Source organism: Fundulus heteroclitus, chromosome 18 (genome assembly GCF_011125445.2).
Source record: "Fundulus heteroclitus isolate FHET01 chromosome 18, MU-UCD_Fhet_4.1, whole genome shotgun sequence".
Taxonomy (NCBI): domain Eukaryota; kingdom Metazoa; phylum Chordata; class Actinopteri; order Cyprinodontiformes; family Fundulidae; genus Fundulus; species Fundulus heteroclitus.
In genome coordinates this window covers 18,402,905-18,427,581 of record NC_046378.1, presented here as the reverse complement: position 1 = coordinate 18,427,581, position 24,677 = coordinate 18,402,905, and the positions used below count along the sequence as shown (strand labels likewise).

The following is a 24,677-nucleotide window of genomic DNA, read 5'->3' as shown; positions in this document are numbered from 1 at the left end:
CGCCACAAATTGACATAACTTGGAGAAGGCGGACCTCAGCATGTTTTAACAGTCTGGGCATTCAATATATAAATAAATGTTAAGGCAAGTGAAGGAAATGCGCCCTGCAAAGGTCGCCGGTGCATCACAGGGCAACACAGGACAATCAACCCTGAATGTGCAAGCTTGTATCTCAGGACAATATGGAGAAGTTTACCAAGGTTGTTTTGGTTAATATATTTGTCCTGTTGGGAGTACCCAGAGAGAACCCGCGCACGGACTAGGAGACCATCAAAAAAGCTATGCACAAGGAGCCCAGGCTGGCGTCAGAACCCAGACCTAAAAAAAAGACGTCTGATGTCAGCTGAGGACTATGTCCATATCTACTACTAGTAAGACTTTCAACTTGAACAGTTGATAAAACTCTCAGTAACACGAGGGACCGGGCTGACCTTATTGAACGCCTGTAGTTAAGAGGGTTTGTGTCTATCCAGGAAATCCTCCCAACATTTCAAACTGGACGTCTGTCCGCCTAAAGTCTGTCCCCAACAGAGTTACTGGAGAAAGTACTGAACCTCTACCTCAGCTGTTAGCAACACAAAATCTGAGCGCAAAAATATAAATAAAGTATTTGCTTGACATTGTCTAAGAAGGCATTATAAAGGCCACTCAGATCTTCTGGTTCTGGTCTACTCTGCATACCCAGAACCAGAAACAAACACGGAGAAGCAGCATTCAGCTTCTATGCTCCACAAATCTGGAACAAACTTCCAGAAAACTACGAAAAAGCCGAAATACTGAGTTCCATTAAAGCTACGGTTGGTAATCCTGTTCAGAAACACTTTTTGTCATGCTGGGTAATATTGTCCTTACATCTTGAAAGTAGCTAATACATTATGTATTACGAAAAAGGAGGCTTTAAATAAATACATTTCTGTGAAGCTGCAGGGCTGGTTAGGGTTCCAGGGGTATCGCCTCATCTATTGGTTCTCCCACATGCCGCTCATTCTGACGGGCTCACCTAAGGCCACAGTCTTTGCTCGTTCCTTCTTAGTTTCTGCTTACTAACTGCGCATGGGCACTTCTAGTGCTTATATATCCGGTTAGCTTAGCGGTTAGCGTCGTGTTCATTGTAGCTCCTCTGCTCTCATTGTACACTATGAACAAGGCTGAGAGTCGCGAGAAGCAAAACGCGTACAAGTTTAGGAGAAGAAGAGGAAGGACTCAGTAGAAAGAAGTAAGACCAGAGTGAATTATTTTTCATGTGATCCGCCCTGAGGAGTGGAAGAGCAAGGTAAGACGGTCTTGTGCATGTGGTTATTCAAAAAAAGAGACTTGGGGAAACTTGAGAAAAATAAAAAAATTAAGAAAACACTGACTATCTTTAAATGAACAGTGGAAACCCAGTTCCATTGACCCATAACAGAAACATTTACCATCATATTTGATGTGTATTTATGTTTTCCTTTGATAAAAAAAAACTGTATTACTGGTCTCACAACCAGTGACCGTTTCGATACGTTTATGATGTTTTCATGATGTAAAGCACTTTGAACCGCCTCGCTGCTGAAACAAACCTGACTTATGTCATTCTTAGTTTCTTTTGCCCACAACAAATGCAGCATCAGACTGATTACGAATGCCAATCACACGATGTAGCGTCTTTGCCGATGTTTTTTTTCCACCAATGTTCATTTGGCCATTATCTGCACACCAAGATTGTAGAAAGCAGCCCGGTGTAACAGACGCCCAACCTTTGCACCCGATTGTCACCACTTTGACAGCTGTCCAAACGTCCGCCTACAGCAGACTGCCACTGGATTGCAGCACACAGGATTCTTTGGCAGCTGCCTCACATCTCTGAAGAGATTGCGGGTGTGGGTGGGGGTGCTAAAGGTCCTTACCCGTCGCTCTAAAAATTTAAAATGCTTTTTACAACGACGTCATGAAGCCAATTGGCTCAGCCCACGTCTTCGGGGAGAAGAGTCTGAGCAGCAAATCTGCCCATTGACGGTTAACGACCCTAATGAATCTGCCTCCCATTGATTTGTGTTGCAGCGGGAACCAAACAATACGAATCTTTCACGGGGATGATGCTGACTATGTAAGACGCACATTTGCTGATCCATCCCCGGAGGTTACGTCTTGTTAAAGTGCTCCATTTTAAATAATGGGAAACAGTCGTCTGCCTCGTTTACGCTAGGAACACAACAACCTGGTGCCAAGATGAATGTGCACACGCCCCGTTCCCATTATCGGCGCTCCAGCCCTACTGCTACTGCGTCAACAGGAGAAGAGTAAAAATCATCATGCGCTTGGGTTGAAAATATCAGCTGTTTAATATAGAAACAAACGCAAAACAATGGACTCCCACTAGGGCTGGGCAATAAATCGATTTAAGCGATTAATTCGAATTTACAATTCTTTAAGATTTCATTTTTGAAAAAATCTGGATTTTATTTTGTCAATACACTCATTGGGTTTCCATGAAGAGAACAGCATGTGATGCTGGATATATGTTTAGGCAAATATATTGTCAAAATATTGTTAAGTGGAAACTTTTTTTTACCATAATACGAGGTACTTCATTTACGTATTTACTTTTTTTTTAACTTAGTATGAAGTTCACAAGTGCAGTGAAGCCTGTTCTTAGCTCAATGTGTAATACCACTAGCAGCAAATGTTTTGTTATATTTTCATTGTTTATAATGGCAGGGCTGCCATCTTGTTTTACAAGCATGTTTCACAGCTTGATTTTAGTTGCACTTTGAATTCAGGTCAACTCCCGGACGAAATGCTTGACATAAAAGCAAGGTTTTAAAATAATTTCTTTTTATGAAACAAAAAGGAGGAAAAGAAATCAATTAATCGGATTTGGTATGATAAAATCGGAGATTTAATTTGTAATCCATATCGCCCAGCCCTAACTCCCACACTAAGATGCGAGAAAATGTAGCATAACCGCAATGGATTTCTAAATCCAAACTAAAATGTCAGAACATCAGATGCATTTTGCTGCAGGCAAAACATCAAAGGAGTGTTAGGTGTGAACATTACTTGAATAACTAATGCTCTCACGTCTGAGACATAAAAAAAGGCCACACCCCAGAGGAACGCAGAAAGGACGACTGAGCCTGGAGCGAAGTCTAGCAGCCTGTGAGAAACTGTGTCCCGGCATCTTATCACGAAACATAGCGCTGCAGCGATGTCAACAGGGCCGACGGTTACGACCCCCGTGTCACCTCTGACTCACTTTCTCTCTCCTGGCGCGATCACGTCAGCCTCTTTTCTAAAACGAGCGCCTAAACCGGCAGGAATCTGGCGGACCTTCATTTTCTGCTGGTGACTTCACATCACCAACGGGGAAACTTTGTCCTTGGCGACAAGCTGTGCGTTTTCTAACCGAGTAAAGCATCGGTGAAATCCTAAAGAGAGGTTGAATGCAACCAAAAATATTTATCAAATCTGTTATTGAAACTACAAGCTGGAGTTAAAGGGTGTCAATGAAAATCAGCGGCACTGTCCTGATGATGCTCAGCTAGAGGAATGTCCCTCTTCTACAGCTATTTAAAAGTGTGCAAACTTACAGGTCAACTTTTATATAATCCATTGCTTTCATGTTGCATGTTTGCAAGCTAACATGTAAAGGGAGCTTGTCGAATTTGTTAAACAGATCCTTGAGAGCTTTTAAAGGCAGGATGTGTAGCTCTGAACACCTCTGTTCAAAATGGTAAATCAATTTTGAGGGTTAGGGAGGTGAAACAATATCGGAAGCAAGTACAGTTTATGAGAAGTAGGGCTGGACGATAATTTCATAACAGTACATCGATCGATAGATATGTGGTGCAATATATATAAAAAAAGAAATATCAATAAAAAGTTCAATAGAACAAGTTTTCCTTCGTTTTGCATTCTAGCCTATCATGTAGGTTAATACTACAGTCATTACATCCTCCCAACCAATCAAATGCAGACCCAGGAACATTCCATCACCAAGCTCCGCCCCCTTCAAAGAGTTCAGAAAGACTTGTTTTTTTTATTTTTTAAAAACTTGCAGTTCGGTAAAACGTTGGTTAAATACAGGGGTGAATTTGTTTTTTGTGTGTTCTGTTTCTAAAAATAGGGCATCAAGCAACGGCATAAAATGGTCAGCGCTGCACTTAAATATTCATTTTGAATTTTTTTTTGGTAATTATCTATACCGATCAATATGATTTCTGTTTTATCAATCTGCTTTTCTTCCACATCGTCCGGCCCTAATGAGAAGTACATGCGTTCGTAGTAAACCTAGTTGTAATCTGATGATTACAATTCTGCCGTTTCCGTCCGCTCTACAGTACCATCAACCACAAACCCCTAGTGGCGCAAATCTTGTCATGTGACAGTGACAATAACACCCTCCGGCCAGAGGGTGGCGCCGAACGCACGTTAGAAAGAAGACAAGCAGATGATGAAAAAACAAACAATGCTGTTTTGACCGGCAGGTTTTTAATACGCAAGGCAGAAACTAGTAATCTGATCCATTTCTGATCACTGAACAAGGCTTTGGGATATCACAGTTAGCTTCTGCAGGAAATACGGCTGCAGGTTTCAACCGTTAGAAACCCCATTTGCCCTAATCAATAATAAATGATGCTAAAGACAGTTAAAAGGGTCAGAAAATTGGCCACAAAATCTTTGACTGGTCTCTCAACTCTGTGCAAAGGAAACTTGTTTCCACAGTGTTCAAGCTTTTCTAAAAAAAAAAGAAAAAAGAAAAAAAAAGAAAAGTACTTATGGTTTAATTCACGCTACTTACCAGCAATTTAACAAACATATGTTTATGTCACGTCAGGCTCATAGCAGAAGACTATTGTACGGACGGTACATAAAGCCAACCAGTGGCAGACCACCTGCTGCCTGTTCTTAAGTCATTTACTCTTCCACGTGGTAAATACAAGAACAAAGTCCATGTAGTCAGAATCAGCTTTATGGTGTTCACAATCACGAAATACAGCTTAGAGATGCACTGATCCACATTTTTGCACTTCCGATCCGATCCCAGAATCTGCCGATACAAATACTTTTCAGATACCAGAGCTCTTTTTGCTTTACTGTTATTCTCATGCTGTTGGTTTTTTTAAAAGGCTGTAATAAACATGTTTCTACCAGCTAGTGTGAATGCAAGCATATATCCCAAAATACAAGTGGGGCTAAGTGTAACCTCACAAAAAAAGTAAAAGAAAAAAAAACATTAAAATCGTGTTGCCAGGAAAAAAAAATTAAAAAAAAATCCTGAAAACAAATGTGCAACTGCGCAGGTTTAAACTTGACTGCATTGATTAAATCCCAGAGAGATATCCAAATGGGCTAAACTTCCCTGCTGTTCAACACTTTTTATCTACCTTTATTTTAATCACTTCAGATTTTATTTCTTTAAATCCTACTTTAGTTTTGTCTTTTCTACCCTCTTTGTTGCATTTGTCTTCCTAGGAACTGGAAGTGATCCACAGCAGACAGTGACGTTGAGCACAATGAGGGGAGGCAGTTCCCCATTAAGTCCACCATCATAACCACAGTCTTTAGGGGGGATTTAAGCTCCGATTGGTTCTAACCGCGCCAGTGGACCAACTCGTCACTGTCCTGGTTTAGACCAAAAACAACGGCGTCATCTGCAAACTTCGGAAGGGTCGGGTCCGATGGGATGCAGTATTTTTTGTACCGAGAGAAAAGAAGTGGGGCGACAACACGTCCCTGTGGAGCGCCGGTGCTGCTGGTCAGTCAGGAGGCTGGTTATACCCCGACGGGTGGAGGCCGGCGCTGGGAACTGGGCGACTGACTGCTGGATTGGTGGTGTTGAAGGCCAAGTTCAAGTCCACAAAACAGGATCCTGGCGCATGTTCCTGAGTGTTTACGGTATTGCAGGAAGACATGTAGTCCAAGCGGGAGTGGTGGCCTAGTGGTTTTAAAGCAGTGTGCTTGAGAAGGATGCAAGTACCCGGTTCAATCCCCACAGTCTGCACTCTGGATCCCTGAGCAAGACCCTTAACTCCAGATTGGTCCCCAGGCGCCACACATGCACTGCAAAAAGGGAACTAAAAGTAAGTCAAATTTTCTTGAAATGAATGTATTTTTCCTTGATTTAAGCAGGGAAATAAGACTATTTGCCAATGGAATGAGTATTTGTAACCCTAAAATAAGATAATTAGATATCCTGCACTTGAAATAAGACGATAGAGATGAAATGTTCCTAATTTAAGTGCACAAATCTTATTCCATTGGCAAATAGTCTTATTTAGCTGCTTAAATCAAGGAAAAATACATTAATTTCAAGACAATGTGACTTACTTTTAGTTCCCTTTTTGCAGTGTGGCAGCCCACTGCTCCCCAATGGGATGGGTTAAGATGCAGAAGTGAATTTCTCCATTGTGAGATCAATGATGTTCAATTATTATTATTATTATTATTAAGATGGACTGCATCATCTGTGCAACAGTGTGTCCAGTAACCAACCTGCAGGGCTTCCCGCAGGAAGCCTGTAATCTCCTTCAGTCGCTCAAAGGATTTCATGACCACAGACTTGTAGCGATTTAACCTTTAGACTTGAGATCCACAACATTAGAGGTGTCACTCTAACTTCAATCAGTGAGGGAGTTAACCAGGACTCAACATACAGGATGGAAGGACTCTGATTTCACCTTTTTCTCAAATATAGTAAAATACAGAACTTGTGCACTTTTCCAACTCTGGCATAGCTGAGTATCTCCAGAGCTTTACATTTATGGCAACAACCTCCTGGCACTATTAAATATAGGCTAGATGGGTCTCTAAATATTTTTAGTTAATGTTGGCACAGTACCAAGTCGGACAGGTTTTCAAATAAAACCCTTTAGATTCTCCAGGCACGTTCTCGTTAACCTATCAGACCTGAAAACGGTTTCTTTTGACAGGAACCAACAAGCCCGTCGAGGCCATTAGCTGTCGAGTTGAGACTAACGTTGCGTTCCAACAGTGTGTCAAAGAAAGTCATTTGTGGTTTTTGGTTGACTTACGGTCTATCCTGGCAACAAGACGGCAGTGAATCACTATCTCTGCGTGCCGACACCTGGATAAGGACGGCTTAACTGAACTGAGGGGCGTGTAGGGTTGGCAGAAATACATAATTGATTCAATTCAAAATACCATTAAAATGAAAACAAAGATGCAAGGTTTCCCCCTGCAAAACAAACAGGTGAAAACCTCTGGGGTTTGTCTGTGAGTTTGAATGAATTGTGAAACAGTATGAGAAGCCCGCTAAACCAAGATGAAACGTGAGAACATCACACATTTGATCCGTCCTTACCTGAAGGGACAAAGCAGTGGGGTAACGTACGGTGAGACAATTGAAAGATAGCTGCCTTGTCTGAGACAACAACCACAACAACAACATGTGTCGACCAATCAGGCACATTTTGCCTTGCTCAGCAAGTCCAACACTTAATCTCAATTAATTCACTACTCGTTAAAAAAAGCATAACTCTGAATTGTTTTGAACTGCAAATGCGTCAACCCTACAGCTTTTTTTATCCGTTTAATAAAAACAGATCAAGGTGAGAGGCTGATGCTTTGACGTAAAAATTGTATTGAAAACTATATATATATATATATATATATATATATATATATATATATATATATATATATATATATATATATATAATCCAACTGCTATTTCCTACTTGCTTTCTCTCTGCTTTATTTCCTGTATTTTAATCATGTAAAGCACTTTGCATTGTCTGTGTACTGAATTGTGCTATATAAATAAATTTGCCTTACCTAAAAATGTGAGTATTTTTTTTTTTAGGTTTGATTAAAAACACTACTCTGTGTTTGCCATAAACCCTGATGCATTTCTAAAGGGTCAAAACTCAAATCAACAAAAGAGAGGCCATAAAGTATAAAGACATGATAATTAGGGTGACACCTGGGCATAATTGATATTTTTCCTTTTTTTTTTATTTTCAGACTATGAATGCTGATATTTCAGAGTAATTGTTTTTTGTTTTTTGGGGGGGGGGCCTACTTCTAAAGTATAAACCCAGATGGAAATAGGGGATAAAGTCTGAGATTGAACCTATATTTTTCCACGCTTTAAACACAGCTCAGCTCAGCCCCCTTCATGCCAACGCATCACGAGGCCAGATCTTGTGCGTGGATCAACAAACAAAGCCCATCCCTGTCAAACCCACTGCATTTCTCGCCTGTCATCCATCCCTGGAGTCAAAAGGAGAGACCCCGCTTACCTGAAACGGCGGCAGGCGTCGTGTTTATTTCCGAAGCTGCGTGCAGCTTTCAAAAATAAACAAATAAAACTGCATGACAGAGTCCCTGGCGAACGGTGTTTACATCCAAGATCCGATCCAGGTTGGAGGAGCAGAGGGAAAAAAAAAAAAAAAACCTGGGAGCTCTCCCAGTGAAAGTGACCACGATGAGGGGAGGGAGGAGAAACAAGCAGGCTGCTGAGCTTTCCTAGAAAACACGCATCGCCTCCGAGGTGCTCCACCCTGATTCACCCGGCAGAGACGATGCCAACACCGGGCTGCAAGGACAGCCACCGTCTGCCGGGGAGGGGAGGAGGGGGGGAATCGTACCCGAAACCTCTGAGGAATGTCAATGCACACACCCTTTTTGCAGCTTTTGCAACCCACAGGTGACACCGGCCGTGGGAACGCGCAGCAGTTCCCCCCCCCCCCCAACATTAACCTAGCTAGGCTAAGATCGAGCAAACCGGGTTGTTTTTACAAGATGGCGATAAATAAAACATAAAATAAGCAATGACGCGATTCTAATTCATACAAACATCGGTACAAACGTGGCTGATTTATCCTTTAACCGGGAGGAGGAGGAGGAGGAGGAAGGGGGGCGATCTCCAGCTGATAGCTTAGCCAAAAGTTACCGTCGGTAAAGTTAGCCTCCCGGTACAAAGTTAGCTTCCTCTCTCCCCGCCGGTGAAGGCCCCGACACCGAGCCTCCGGGCTCAGCTAGCCACTCTACGGAAGCCCGCACGGCGGAGAGACGCCGCACGGCAACGCGGCTGTTTATCTGAAAACAAGGCGAAGGTCCGCTGACAGGGTACCTGCTGCTCCCGTCCGAGCGGCCTGTCCGCCATTTTGAGACATTAAAAAAAAAAAAAGGAGGTGCAACAATTACAGCCACATCGTCATTTTCTCCCCCCTCTCCTCTCCTCTCCAACCTAACGCCACATTCCTTCGGCCGTGGCCGCTGCTTACGGACGGGAAATGATAGATAGCACTCACCGTTTTTCTTGGTCAGTGGATCTCCTCGGCCGTCTCCGACGTTAACACGACCCGGCAGGGCGTGAGGTTTCCTGCTCCTTCAAAAAAATAACGTGATCTTGTGATGTGGAGGTAAGCTGTGTGGACCGCCTTGTCTTTGCCTCCTTCTCTCGGCTTCGACTCGCTGGTGTGTTTTTTTCCCCCCTTCCTGCGTGCTGCCGTAGTCGCCTTGGCGAGGGAGCGCGCAGGCAAGTCGCGTTCACCGCTCGACGGGAGCGCGCACGTCCTTGACATCATGAAATGTGTTTATTTCTATTTCTAGGGATTAACTCTTTCCTTCCTGCGCAAAAAACTAAATAAATATGGTAGTACGGGTTTGCGGATAAAATCTTTGTATTTTATCTAATGATTAAATGTGTTATTAGTTAAAATATAAAATGTTCTGTGAAAATTAGATTTTATCAGAGTTTTTCCCCCCCATTATTTTAGTGTGTGAAACATTTGTTCTACAACACATGGCTTTCTATCATGGCCATCAATTTAATTTTTTTTTTTTTTTTTTGCTTTTAAAGAATGAATATTCTTTTTTGGATTTAGATTTTTCTTTGACTTGAGTGTGAGAAGTACAGTACTATTTCACATCAGTATTCTTATTTTTGCATTTCACAAGCAAAGTAACCAAGAAACAAGAATTATAACCCTCTCGGATTCACCTATACTTTTTTTTCTTATTTTTTTACACAAGAGATAGTAGAGTATCTGTGGTGATTTACTATCTGTAGAACTTCTGATCTGGTCCAAATATGGCACATTTAAAGTTGCATCACATAGGGCAACTTTACGTTCATATTTTATTATTGTTATATTGCAGCTTTACAAAAAAAATATATCATTCTTCACTTGTTTTAATTAAATCTTTTCTGATTAATTCTAGTTTGTTACATACTCCTACATGTGTAAATTAAATTTTGTTTTGCAAGTTATGCCAGATTTCTGACATAACTTGTTCCTCATTTCTTTAACAAGCAGCAAATAAATAAAACCCAGCTTCCTACACATTTTTTATACCCCTTTTTTAACTTCACCAGATTCCTTGCCCCACTTTAACATCTGTAATCTCAAGTTTCCCATTCCTTTTTACTCACTTTTACTGAACACTTAGCACATGTTTGATTTTTTTATACGTTTGTGTCACACGATATCCTTGCTTATAAGAAACCTCAAGCAAATATTTCACTAGATTTTATTTATTAAAAAAGAATTCAGATCAAAAAAATAATTAGATTAGCATGTAAAGAGCATCACACCAATACCAGACACACAGCCAAGGGGGCGTGGATTCAGCCACTACACATTCAGAAAACTTTCCATTGACACACAGAGACAATCAGAAAATGTAATTTTTCTTTCTAGGCTCAACAAGATAAAAATGTTTGTCAAACATACATTAACCACACATGCTTTCCAATTCAGGACAAGTGAGTGCATTTTATGGTATCTCTCTGTCCTTTATTGACAGATTACAGCTTAATCCCATGTTTTGCAATCTGGCAATAATTTCTACATGGGTTTGGAGAGAGTAACGATGAAATTAAATTAATCTATACTCATATTTTGTCAAAAGAAAGAATGTGTGTTTATTTGTGCTTCTGCAGCACATTTTTAGTTTTCTGTCATTTCCACAAAGAAAATAAACGTTATGGCGCCCCCTTATGGACACTGTTGGTGTTACTGTTGAGAAAGTACATAAAGTCAAACTAAAGACAAAGAAATCTGATTCAAGAGACCCAGAAGGAAAAAAAAACAAACAAAAAAAAAAACAAAAAAAAAAAACAGGGAAATCTCAGCTTAATACTCTGCTAAAGTCCACCCATCATGACCCAAGTTCCATTCAAGAGCATAAATATGAGGGACGCAACTGCAACGTATATGATGATATAATCGTGAAGGGCTTGACGTTCACTTTGGAACAAGGCTTTGTTAAATTCCAAGTAGTCCATTTTCCATGTCTTGTGCCAAAAACAGAAGAAGAAAAAAAAAAAAAAAACATGTTCTACACACAAAAACTCCAGAGCCCTCTCTATATTGCTTTAATCACAAATCTACACACTGCAACAATTAAGTAAATTACAATAGATGGGAAACATTGCATGTATACAAACAGATCTTTATCGGCGTCTTTTTTTTTTTTCTTGCAACATCCTACCTGCTTTTGCCCACTTTTGGTCATGCAGTCGCACAAGAAAAGCGCCGCTCAACCCCTGGCAAGTTTTTAAATCTCCGAAATCCAGAACAAAACAAAATGGGGAAACAAACAAAAAAAAAAATAACATCCCGAAACTGAGAGCTTTGTGCAGTGGGTAAGCGGAGCGTCCGACTTCATACGTAAGCAGATTTACAACACGGGTGGCCATGAATGTTTTAAGAAAATATGCATCAGCGATTTAACAGCTTTAACGTGTGCGGAGGTATAAAACTTTCGGAAAGCAACAGTCTCGCCCCCGGCAGATTTTCCGGCAGACAACACACACAGAGAAAAGACGCACACCGTCAAACACACATGCATAATTCTGTTTGAGTGTAAAAATAATAGACTGAACACAGCTAGTATATATTTATTTATATATATATATATATATATATATATATCTGGATATATCTACGGTTTAAAGTGGACGTATTTGAGATCCGGGATTTCCCTCAACACCAAGTACCTGCCTAGATCCAATCAAGATTTATACATCTCCCCCCCTTTCTATACATTTTCCACAAAACAGACATGGCTTAAATTTTACCGATAATCAAACGCATTTAAAAAAGAAAAAAAAAAAAAAGAACAAATAAAGAATACACACACCCCACCACATGAACCGAATTCATCGGTTGAAAGCTCAGTGTGCCGACGGTTTGCTCGGCGGGACGCAGCAGGCACCGTCCTGGGACGTTAGCACACACAAATGCCAGAAGAAATTAAATTCCCGTCTCGTCGGGGGAGGCTGAAGGATGAAGTGTGACTGCTACAAAGTGACTTTAAAGATGGAAGTTTACATTCTGATGCCTCGTTGGAAACAAATCTCTAGTTTACGGCCTTTGTTCCGGTCTGATAGTGCACAGTAGAAACGAGCCCCTGAGTTCTCGGGCAGGCTTGGTGCCGTTTCATTCGCAGCACCTTTGAGAAGTTTTTTTTTTTTTTTTGGGGGGTGGTGTTACATGAAGCATGATTTGGGCGTGATGATGATGTGGCGGATAAGGCTCTGGTACATAATGTCGTGGTCATTCTTGGTCGCTCTCCTCCAGCTGCAGCCGTTCTTTCATAAAGGATTTTTTTCTAAGCAGCACTTTCAGGGACTTCATCGCCGCCCGTCTTGAGCCCAGGATTACTCTGATTGCACCTCTACACTCAATCTAGGTCATTTGTAATTTCTTCTCCCTCCGCTCTCCTACTTTGTAGGAAACTCCTGCTCTGTGTTCATTTGTCCTACAGTCCATATGTTTGTTTTAATTCTTCTTCCCCGGACTTCGCTGACCCCACCCTCACCCTGTTTATTTCAAAGCTGATTTTCTTGGTTTTCAGGTCCACAGGCTCCATTGCTTGGCTGTTGCATCACAGCCTCTCTCTCCCTCTTTCTCCTTTTCGTTAAAAAGCAGAAGTGTCTGGAGCTACTGAATGTTAATCAACGGGGATTTTGTCTTCTAGTTCAAGTGGGCTGTCCTCGGCGGGCTCCTCGCTCCTCCCCGCCTCCTGCAGCTGCTGCCGCCTCTGCACCTCTGCCTTCAGGTTCTCCAGGTCCTTTTGACTGCAAAGAAAGTAAAGCCAATGTAACCGGAGGGGATTTACTTCCATCCCAGAGATTGTGAAGTTATTTATGCGTGAAAATCCTAATGAGAATTTTCCTGAATTGCACCAACACTGCAGATCCGATCTCGTTTCTGCATGCGCTGTTCATTTGACCATAATCGGGTTTAATAAAGACAATACATGCCTCAGTATCAAACCTCAAATCTTTGCCTTTAATATTAAGTTTTAAAACTGATTCCCTGAAAACATTTGAAAATTGCAGAAAAACTTCTGTTAAGACATAAAAAAAAAATGAAAACATGAATATATATAAACTTCCTCAATAATATCAATATTCTGCATATTTAAACTCTTTACAACCCAACAATCCGGTGTCTTTTGATTTGAACTCAAATCCCAACTATAGTGTGGAAGAAGCAGTCTTGCTTCCAGTGAAGGGCTTCGGGTGCTTTTGATCAGGAAGTTTATAAATGATGGGGTATATAATGCAGATTATTGGTGCACTGTCAGGGGTTTTATGTCAACAGCGACCCAGAAAGCAACTGAAACACTAGTCAGTCAATTTTAAAATGATCAAAGCATCAAATCTATGAAGCAGAACAACTTTCTCTGTCCTCACGTGATTAACTGGAACAGCAGTGAAATCTATTAAGAATACCAACTAAAAAACTAATTACCATCTAATGTAGAACAGATTACTGGATCAATGTGTGCTTCTGTGCTTATTTGTTTCTCTTGTTGTGTCTCTGCTCTGTCTTCCGTAACCCCAGTCGGTCGAGGCAGATGACCGTTCATACTGAGCCCGGTTCTGCTGGAGGTTTTCCTTCCCGTTAATGGGGAGTTTTTCTTTCCACTGTCACTTCATGCTTGCTCAGTATGAGGGATTGCAGCAAAGCCATGGACAATTCAGACGACTCTCCCTGTAGCTCTACGCTTCTCCAGGAGTGAATGATGCTTGTCAGGACTTTGATGCAATCAACTGGTTCCCTAATATAGGCAATTTTTGACCAATCTGTATAATATGATTGATTTTGACTTTGTAAAGTCCCTCGAGATGACATGTTTAATGAATTGGCGCTATATAAATAAAATTTAATTGAAAAAGTGATACCAAGACGGAGCGTAAACGCAGCATGAAACTGCCTCATGAAACTGCCCCGGATGGACGGACGGAGGGTGTATTATCGAAACAAGACTCTGTATCCATCAATAAATTCTTCTTAAATCATTTGGATCAGGTTTGGGGACACAAAGTCTTCCCTGGAATATCTACTCTTACTGCACAACAATAAAGCTTACCGATTGATTTTATCACAAAAAACGAGACTTATTAAAAAGCTTTGGCTAGATAAACATTTTCTCTCTCCTTCCTTTCTACCGTTTCCCTCCCAGGGATTACGGACCTCCCTGTGATCTCGGCGGATCTTCTCTGACGTTACCTGAGCGGAATAAAGATGATGCCATTGATGACGTTGAGCTGTTCCAGGATGCTCGCCATGCTGGGAGCGGTGAACTGGAGAAAAAACAAAAAACAAAAACAACAACAGTGCCTAATAAGTTACAAAGCTCTTCTGCAGCCAGGGAGAGAAGACCGGGTGGGGAGTCAAAGCGGGCACCTTGAGCGGCATGATGCTGGCGTTGGAGCCGTTCTTGTAGATCTCGTTCATGGTCCTCTGCAGGGCTACAGCCTGCTGGGTCAGGTACTTCAGATACTCGGAGCTCTCCTTGGTTTTCTCGTGAGCCTCGCCCATCTGGGAGGTGAAAAAAAAAAAAAAAAAAAACGAGCGGCGTTAGGATGTTTCTTTGGACCGACGGGGCAACGCCCAGCGTGTTGCGGGGCCTACCTGGTTCTTGTAAATGGTGTAACCCTCCTTCTCGTGCTGCAAAGCCGAGCGAAACTCTGCCTTGCTCTCATACACCCTTGCAACCAGATGATGGCTGGAAACAAAAAAACAAAAAAGGTGAGGCCAAATAAACCGCACTGTAAGCACTTATTTGTCTTTCTTCACTACACGCGCTGGTAGGAAACGTCTCTGCTCACCTGAGGGCCACTTTGAGGGAACGGGCTCCGTGATACTTTGTGTTGATGGTCAGGGCGTTCTCCAGGAATCTCAGAGATAAATCATACTCCATCACTCCATGGAGCACAAGCCCAATATTACTCTGCAAATCCAGAGAGAAAATGGACATTAGGGTTTTTTACGTTGCCTTCCAAAAATGGCACAGCCCATAATTTATTCATTTATTTTACATTTAGTCACGTTACACTGCAAAAACAGAACTAAAAATAAATAAAATCTTCTTAACATTAGTGTATTTTTCCTTGATTTGAGCAGGTAAATAAGATAATCTGCCAATAGAATAAGATTTTTGCACTTAAAATAGGAACAACTCATCTCCATCTTATTTCAAGTGCAGTATATCCAGTTATCTTATTTTAGGGGTCAGAATACTCATTCCATTGGCAGATAATCTTATTTACCTGCTCCAATCTAGGACAAAAACACTAATTTTAAGAACATTTTACTTATTTTTAGATCAGTTTTTGCAGTGTACAAACGCAGAACTCAAAGGGTTTTTACCAGGTTTTTGTGTAATAGGCCAACACAAAGTAGTGCAGAGAGTTTAGATCAAATTCTGAGTGTGGTGTGCTTTCACTTTCAGCCCAAAACTATGCAGAACCGCTTTTTGGTTGAAATACAGCTGCACGTCTTTTAGAAGTAGTCTCTACCAACCTGCACACCTAAAAACTGACATCTTTCCCCTTTATGCTATGCAACATAACACAAGATCAGACTGGATGGAGAGAACCTGTAAACATCTGTATTTTTTTTTTTTTAGGCTCAGCATGGTTATAGATGTTGCTGTGTCATCTACATGGACTGTGGCAAACTAAAACGGGACGTTTCATGACTTTCTATCAACGCTCGCACCACACTCTTTCGATTTTTGGATGATGGATAGAAAGAGCGCTCTGCTGTGAGATGTTACAAAACTTGGCGTACTGTTTTATTATCCCACCCTATCCCAACCTCCTCCCTGACCTGTCGGCTGTGCTGCTCGGTCTTTATGAAGCTGTTTGCTCACTAATGTTCTCTAATACAGCTGGATTTATACTGAGATTAAATTAAATTGGACTCTAATTAAATAGTAGGTGACAAGCGAATAGGGCTGAACAATTAATCGCATTTTCAATATAATCGCGATTTAAAAAAATGCAATTTCCAAATCGCAGAGGTCTGCAATTTTTGGCTATGTAACAATCAGTGAATTAGAAACGTCCATTAGGTGTTGGTAAAATGTTTAAAGTGGGTTTGCCTCCACATGGAAGGGAAGACAGTTGCAGCAGTGAGATAATCTAATTCTATTACTTATTTTAGAGTTTATATAATCATACATAGCATTAAGTTCTGGTCAATCAGTTTAATACATTGACTGGTTACACTTTATGTTCAACAAGGATTGATGTCCAAATCAATTAAAAGCTGTTCTCTTGAATAATATTCTGATTAATAGAAACATTAAAAGCTCTTGTTTTAAATAGTCCTTCTTTACAAACATCTTTTTTTAGAGAACATTTTTGTTGCTTGTGGTTAATGCAGGAGAAGAAGTCAAAATTGCAATTTTGGTTGAAATATATTCGTAGGCAGAACTGCAATAATTTCTGCTCTAAGTTTAGATGCTGTGGGTTTTAGCAACTAATCGCACGGCTGAGGAAACAAATTGATTTGTTGTTTGTATACGTTTAAAAAGACAAGGATAAATTAAACTGGGGACTGTGAGGAAAAAAAACACCACATTAAATCGCTATATATATATATATATATAATATCTGATAGATATATAGCTGATATATATATATATATATATATATATATATATAGATATATATAATAGCTATATATAGTATATAAAAAAAAAACGCAATTAGATTATTTGCAAAATCGTTCAGGCTTAACAAGTGAAGGCGATGATTGGTAATGGATTTTATTTTGGTGTATCAGACGTATCATTTACGCCTTACTTTGCATTGGTCTCATCCCACAAATGCATATAAACTACATAAAACTTTGTGTTTGTAACCTGATAAAACATGGAAAGGTTGAGGGGTAGGTGGATATTTTGCAACAAAAGCACGTAACAGACTGGACTTACATCTATTAGCGCCATCTCCGGGTGGTCCTCCCCACAAACCAACAACATGAGGTACCGAGCCCGATAGAGCAGCTTCAGGGCGGTCGACAGCTGCCCGTTGGCGAAGCAGTAAAGAGCCAAGTGCATCTGAGACGGAGGACAAGAGATGTTTTACAACCTCGACGCATCTGACGTGATGCAGAACGAGGGCCGGCGTTCTGACAACTCACGTATTCCTGAATGGTGTTGGGATGCTCGATGCCAAGGACTCTCTCGCTCATCAGAACGGCCTTCTGCTGGTTGCTGAGAGCCTGCGGATGTTAGAAACACGCGTCATTTTATGGCCTGAAGGAAACAAAAACTCCCCGGCTGACGGCGTCGTAACATGCCGACCTCGGCGTGGTCTCCCATGATGTAGTTGAGGCGGGCCAGCAGGCGTAGACAGGCGCAGATCTCCACGTGCATGGCTCCGTAGACGTTGTTGAACAGGTTCAGAGCCTCGTTGATCAGTTCGCAGCCCTCCTTCAGAAAACCTGAGAGAGGAAGAAAAATAATTACTCTTAGAGGACATATTTACCGACATCTATCGTCTTTGTTTTGGAAAATGTCGCGTTGGTTTGGAGGGGAACCTTGCTGCACTTTGGCCTGGCCGCTCTGGAAGAAGTGGAAGGCGTCGGAGGCTTTGGGGTTCACGTGCTTCACGACGGGGAAAATGTTCAGGATGTCCTCCTCCGTGAAGGCTGGCTTGTGACGGCTGTCGAAATTATACTCCTTCAGCAGGATCTAGAGACAGGACAGAGCTAATTGTTTAATAAAGCAAGTAGGAGTGAAGAGTTTATAGCTCCAGTTCTGGTTTAACTTTGTCATGGGTGTCAAAGTCTTCTTTTTAAATAGAAAACATTAAAGTTCACCGGGAATTTTTGGCATTTCAACAGTTTTAAACGTCGAAGGACACAAAAAATTGGAATCAGAGCTTAATGTGACAATTACAGATGAGGATCGGCAAGAGATGTGGAAAACACGCCAGATATCCACCAATTCGCTGATAAGGAGGGAGTAAAGAGTAGAAATAAAGGAACAAACTTGACATGCTGGAGGAACTGTGGACCCAGACCATTTACACATATTTTGAAACTGTCCTAAAATACTTCAATTTTAGAAAACTGTGCCTAAAACTGTAAAGAAAATACTGGGATATGATATTCCTATGAGCGGCATGGTGCTATACCTTTGCAATTTTAACAATATCAGAGAAAAGGTAAGAATAAGGGATAGGTATTTGATCGAGATAATGTTAATAGCTAGTAAGAAAGTTATTACGAGAAAATTGGGGAAAGGTGTACCCAATCCCCCCCCCCCCCCCCCACACACACACACACACACACACACACACACACACACACACACATAACCAATGGACAAAATTAATCACAGACAGTGACAAAAAACAAGGAACTTGACAAACTTGATAAGACAAAAGGACTATTAGAAGAATAGCTCCCAAGCAAAGGTTTTTCTGTTTAATTTGATTTGATATAATGTTGAATGTGAATCGTTCATGTGCTTTCTAACGTGGAAAATGACAATAAAAAGTGAAACGATAAAAAAATAAAAAAAAAAATGTTGAAGGACCTGCGGTTTTCAGATTATACAACGCTGCAACTGTAACTATAACTGTAATAACCAACATGCAATAACTAATGTGCATTTCTATTTAATACACTGTGCAATAATCCAGAAAGAAGTGACTTCTGCTGCTATTGCCACCTGAATATATGTCAATACACATGTATATAAGTCACCGTGAATGTACATAAGACATCCTCTGCCTTATTTCTATCTTGTATTTTTATTCTTATTTACTTCTTTTTTTCTGATCCACTGTATAAACGAGGACACACTGTATATAACCGATGCACCTTGTCCTACTTTTGGCACCTTCGTCTGATTATTGACTATTGAGCTGATGTGACGAGTGAATTTCTCCAATGTGAGATCAATAAAGCCTATCTTAGCTTAGCTTACGTTTAGACAACAGAACAGCAAAAAGTAGAAATGCAAGTAGAAATTCTTTCCCACCCTCATCCAGACCTGGAAAACCCTGAAATCACCTTTAGTACCTTTTCAAAAAGACTGTAGGAAGCACAACTCTTACCTGGATGCCAGTCTTGACTGAAATCTCTCTGAGCAGGGTGGTTTTCTGAAGCCCGTATTTCTCCACGACCTGGTCCACGCTCTCGCTAAAAGACACAAAAAAACAAAAAAAACACGTCAGCCTTCACACACCAGGTGTATGATCGAGCTGTCGGCCGGACACGCGACACTCACCACTGGATTTTGAAGTGATAATAGCTCTGGGCCTCAGCGGCGATGTTCTTCCACAGCTCGCTGGGCGTCAGGCTGGCCCACGCCGTGTTGTCGCCGCTGCCGGGGACCCGGGTGCGACGCTTGCGGCTCTTGCGCCGCGACACCAGCTCGTCGGGAGGCAGGTGTGCGACGGCGTCGGGGAAGGAGCTCAGGAAGCAGTTGAGGAAATGGCTGACGGCGGCAGAAAGAGCCGATAACTCCACGCCCTGCAGGAGGAGAAGGCATGTGAAGCAGCCAAAGAAAGAAAGAGGAAAGTTTGCTGTGAATCGGACCGTTCTCCTCATTTTACAGTTTTTAATCTACAAAGACACTAACATTTTTGGTCCTTAAAGATTGTGAAGAAATAGCTGAGGAAATAGCTTTTTATTAAAGAGGCGCCTAGTTTTCCAAAGTCTACCTAATTTGGAGTAAATATATTCCCTTTTGTCTCTCTTTCATATTCCCAACCAGGAACTGCCAGGAAATTAAACAAACTGGTTAAAAACCGAAAACCTTCCAGTCAATCAGAGCAGCCGTTTGTGCCGTTTCAGCCGAGCTACCCTGTTATTGCGGTTCATGATCAATCATATTTTATAACGCATTGAGTATTATAACTCAACATTCAGACTCCGAGCCTCCATTTTTAAACTCCTAGGAGACTGACCTCTTTTGATAGAAGTCAGACTCTAGTACATAGACGACCCACTGAAACCTCAGGGGGTTCTGGTGCAATAAAGGCATAAAATGAGCCAACAGAAAGGTTTTGTGAGCTTTGACGACATGCAAGACAAGTTACGCAATGACAGGACGTCAAATTCCAACATCATAAGGAGAAACATTGAAGCAACGAGACAAAAAGTCATTCCAGGCAGCCTCTACTGAAGCTTTTCCTCTGTAACTAAAAGCTACGTCACGATTTCCTGTCTTTCCTGGGATGACATCTGAGCACCAAACACGTCTGATTATTTTGAGCCTTTATCGCACACAGAGCAGCCCTGATATTGGATCGACTCCCGCTCAAACCGCAGCGTCTACTGTCCTCCCAAAGGAAGCAGCAAAGGTGTTGAATCCATCTGTCAGCTTAGATACTTGTCTGTTAGGGCTAAACGTTAACGATCAAAAATAATATCTCATCATCTTTGGATATATTTTTTTAACAATATCTGTATACGAAAAGGCATCTCTGAATCAAAGCTTTATCCCAAATGTCTCACAGGCACATTTTTTAACAAACAGCTGTAAATATAATTTGATAAATGGCTGCAAAAATAACCTACTATACTACATAAAACTATACTTCGAGAATCAGTATATCAAGATTTAAAAAATAAAATAACAAATTTTATATATATATAATATATATATATATAGATATATATATATATATATATATCTATATATATATATATATATATATATATATATATATATATATATATATATATATATATATATATATATATATATATATATATATATATAATTTATTTTTGTAAATTTCCATATACTGATATATTAATTCTCGTTCATAAACATCCCATCGTAGCGGTTTCTACGTCAGAATTAGCATAGAATTTTTGTTTTTAACAAGAATATTTTATTGTCAACATGTTTTATCATAGTGAAATTACCTTTGAGGCATACACCGGCTTAGGGTGTACACAAATACCACAACACACACATACACAGACTTCTTGTTTATTTTTCCACCACACATTAGAGCCTGAGAGTTCGTATCAGAGTCTGAGAGCTCCGATATCAGTCCCTTTGTGAGTCCAATTTCTTTGCCTTAAGGCTTTTTTATCAACACTGCATTAAGGTAGGAAGCTAAAACAACATGTTGGAAAAGTTACAAACCTGCAGGTATGTCCTGAAGATATGTTTTGCACACCTTGTGATCAGCTCAATGATTCCTATTCTCTGTGATAGTAGGGAAAGGGAGAGCTTAATGTTAAACCAGATATTCTCCACGCGGGGTGAAAAGCTTCTTTACTGTGGAATCAGACTCACGTAGAAGTGCTCGAGCTGGGCTTTGGCTTGGGTCTTGTTCACAAACTCCAAAACTGTCCCCAAATAGCGGACGTTGATGCCTCTCTGGTGCAAAGCCTCTGTCAGCGTGGCTCCATCCATGGGCAGAGTGCTGTGGTCCAAACAGTCCTTCACCTGGGCGACGATAAACACGCATTTAAAAACGGATTTAAATTTAGATATGCACTCATATCCAGCTGAAATAAAGGGGTCTGACCAATTCTTTATTCCCATACCCATATTTCTAGATTTTTTTTTTTAAATAACATTTTATTGAGTGCATTTCAAAAATTGTATACATCCATTTCCCACGTAGACTTAACATAGCCAAATTAAATTCACAACAGTCCATGCATGAGCTAGGTGACAATTATACTGTTGGTAATCTTAACATTTTATCCTAACTCGCATACCTTCATGAGAAAAAGAAAAAAAATCCCTTCCCCTCCTCATTAATCATGAATATAGCTACAAATGTCCACTCCCATAGAAATACACTTTTGTTTCTTTAAAAAAAAAGAAGAAAAAAAACACCCAACGAAAAGAAACCAAAACTACAGAAGAACACTAACTGTGTGGCTCTAAGAGGTTCTCAACCCTAATTTTGTCACATAACAAAATCTGATCTCACTGGTGATATAAATTTCACCCAGTTTTCCCAATGTTTCTTAAACTTGCATAATATTTATATAATGGAAAGGTTAACTTTTTCCTTTATATAAATATTATGCATTACTTCAACCCAATCTTCCCTTGTTGGAGCCTCTGTTTTCAGCCAATTCCTAGTTATAGCTTTCTTACTGACTACCAAAATGATCCTGAAAATATATTTATCCTCTGAGGTTGTCAGTTCATTAATCCCCCTTCCCATGTATAAAGTGTTGAATTGTTTACTGCAATTTACAAGCTGTATGCAACGAAATTTCGTTCTGTGTACGCACTCTGTGCATACAAAATGACAAATAAAGTTGTCTAGGTCTAAATCTAGAGGAAGTTTCACTTTCAGGATTTTCTCCATACATTCCTTCAAGTCCTGCCAGTATGTATCAATATTAAAAAACCCAAAATATATGAAAGTGTACACCCTCCAACATCTAGTATCTTGGTATTTCTTTTGCGCTGGAAAAAAAAAAAGAAATACCTTACGACACACTTCTAGCCAAATTCTCTCCACGAGGGGGAACTTGATGTTTTCCAGTGTTGCCTAAATATCTCCTCCCATGTCTCCACCGTCCTCATATTTCTAGATTTGTGTGACTGTTTCACAGTTGTAGACGGATGCCTCCATTAAGCTCAGTTTTATTATCTACATGTTGCTCGGATCATAAAAGGAACAAGAGGCTGAAGTTATATTCCCCGTCTGCAGGATGCTAAAGGACTATTTCACTACTTTTTGTAAGCATTCAGACTAACTTTACATAGAAATCAAAAAGAAATAGACGGTTTAATCCTACACTAAAACACATTTATATCGGATTCTGTTAGCCCAGGGGTCTGCAACCTGTGGCTCTGGAGCCGCAAGTGGCTCTTTGGACCTTCCACAGTGGCTCTTAATAACTTTGGCTACAAATTATATTTTTATTATGGTATTTAAATGTAATACTGATAATAAATGCAGGTTTTAGCAGTTTTTTCTTGTAATAATTGCTTTTAATTTTCAAAACAGAATGATGCTTAAAGTGACAGTAATATTAATTTTAAATCAATATTTTTCATTATGCTGATTTTTCTTTTCCATCATTATCCACAAATATCAACATCCCGTCCATCCTCTTTTTTAAACCTCAAAATAGACATAAAAGGGTGTTTCTTTAACAATGACAAAAATTTTTTTTTACTATAATGGATCTTTATCAAAAATTATAACTTGTCTTTTTTCAAAAGGCCAGGCAACATTTGTGGCTCTGAACGAGTTTAATTCAAATGAACTGTAGGCAAAATGGCTCTTTAGACTGTAAAGGTTGCAGACCCCTCTGTTAGCCTGAAGCGACGTCCCCCCCCCTTTTTTGGCATCTAAACCAGGCCCGGTTAAAATCCTGATTTTAGGGTCTAAAAGGCGCGACATGCATTGAGGTGGGGCTGTTGTTAAAATGTAATGTTGACGTATTTCAGACTGCGTGGGAAGCCAGTGGGCCTCACTGACCAGAGACGGGATCTGACAGGTCACCAGGAAGGCAGCGGCGTCTTTGAGGAGCTGCTTCTGCTTCTGGACGTCTTCTATGGTGTCCTCTGGAAAACGCACCCCTGATGCAGCAGCACAGACACAAGACGACCACATCTTAGTTTGTTTTAGTTCAATAAAAGGAGCGTGATGATATTACTGAAACATCAGGTGGTAGGACTATAAAAAAAAAACAAAAAAAACAAAACAGGGTCTGATCTGAAGGAGAAAAATCATTCAGCGAAGCTTTTAGCAAACAGCTCTGCAAAGCATCTCGTTTCTGACAAGGGACTATTTTCTCTCTCAGAAGGTTTGATTGAAGACATTTCTCAGGTAATTACTACTTAGATTTAACACCTACATAATTTCCTTACTTTTCATAAGTAAAATAAATAACTTTTATTGAGTAAAACTCAATTTTACTTTAAGCAAGACAAATATACCCTGGTTTGGTAATTATATTGCTGTTTCACTCCGACATGCAAATTAATTGCTTTTGCACTAAAGTTACCTCACTTTGAAGCTGGGGTGTCCAAAACTTTTCGGTACATGAACCAAAATTGTCAAGTCAATGGAACTCAGATAAGATAGTCTTTATTGATCTCACATTGGAGAAAATTTATTTTTGGCCTCCGAGAAATTAACTCGGAGGCCAAAAAATGAATAACATTTTTTTTAAACCAAAAAATATATAATGTAATTTTTTTTTACCTGCACTACAAAATATGATCATTTCGACAGATATAAAAAAGGGCTTTGTTAATTTGTCGTATTAAAAAGGAGGTGGGGCAGTTTAGCCTTGAGGGAAAAGGCAAAAACCTCAGTGCCAGACTCACAGAGGCAGGTGTAAATGCACCAAAAGGTTTTGTCGTACATCTTCACAGTTATAGGCATGTTCCTTTAATGAAAGGGTGCACTGCAAAAACAGACTAAACTAAACTATAAATAAGTTAAAATTTTCTTGAAATTAGTGTAT

The 24,677-nt window shown here is 40.3% G+C and overlaps 2 protein-coding genes across 5 annotated transcripts in view; both read right to left on the bottom strand.

Annotated features, from left to right (window-relative positions):
- pafah1b1a (platelet-activating factor acetylhydrolase 1b, regulatory subunit 1a) overlaps positions 1-9,495 on the bottom strand; it is a 42,496-nt gene extending 33,001 nt beyond the window's left edge. Inside the window, exon 1 of the mRNA XM_012877350.3 lies at positions 9,255-9,495. The gene's annotated coding sequence lies outside the window, so the exon portion shown is untranslated. The remainder of the gene's footprint in view (positions 1-9,254) is intronic.
- A 967-nt stretch (positions 9,496-10,462) lies between these two features.
- cluha (clustered mitochondria (cluA/CLU1) homolog a) overlaps positions 10,463-24,677 on the bottom strand; it is a 46,253-nt gene continuing 32,038 nt past the window's right edge. For all 4 annotated transcript variants that reach the window (XM_036150006.1, XM_036150005.1, XM_036150007.1 and 1 more), the window contains 14 exons: positions 23,684-23,784; positions 21,523-21,675; positions 21,370-21,432; positions 19,495-19,739; positions 19,322-19,406; positions 17,796-17,949; positions 17,560-17,699; positions 17,397-17,477; positions 17,188-17,313; positions 15,074-15,195; positions 14,877-14,970; positions 14,649-14,783; positions 14,472-14,545; positions 10,463-13,030 (listed from right to left, as the gene is read on the bottom strand). In XM_036150006.1, the coding sequence (XP_036005899.1) occupies positions 12,904-13,030; positions 14,472-14,545; positions 14,649-14,783; positions 14,877-14,970; positions 15,074-15,195; positions 17,188-17,313; positions 17,397-17,477; positions 17,560-17,699; positions 17,796-17,949; positions 19,322-19,406; positions 19,495-19,739; positions 21,370-21,432; positions 21,523-21,675; positions 23,684-23,784 (1,700 nt within the window). In that variant the 3' untranslated portion in view covers positions 10,463-12,903. The remainder of the gene's footprint in view (positions 13,031-14,471; positions 14,546-14,648; positions 14,784-14,876; positions 14,971-15,073; positions 15,196-17,187; positions 17,314-17,396; positions 17,478-17,559; positions 17,700-17,795; positions 17,950-19,321; positions 19,407-19,494; positions 19,740-21,369; positions 21,433-21,522; positions 21,676-23,683; positions 23,785-24,677) is intronic.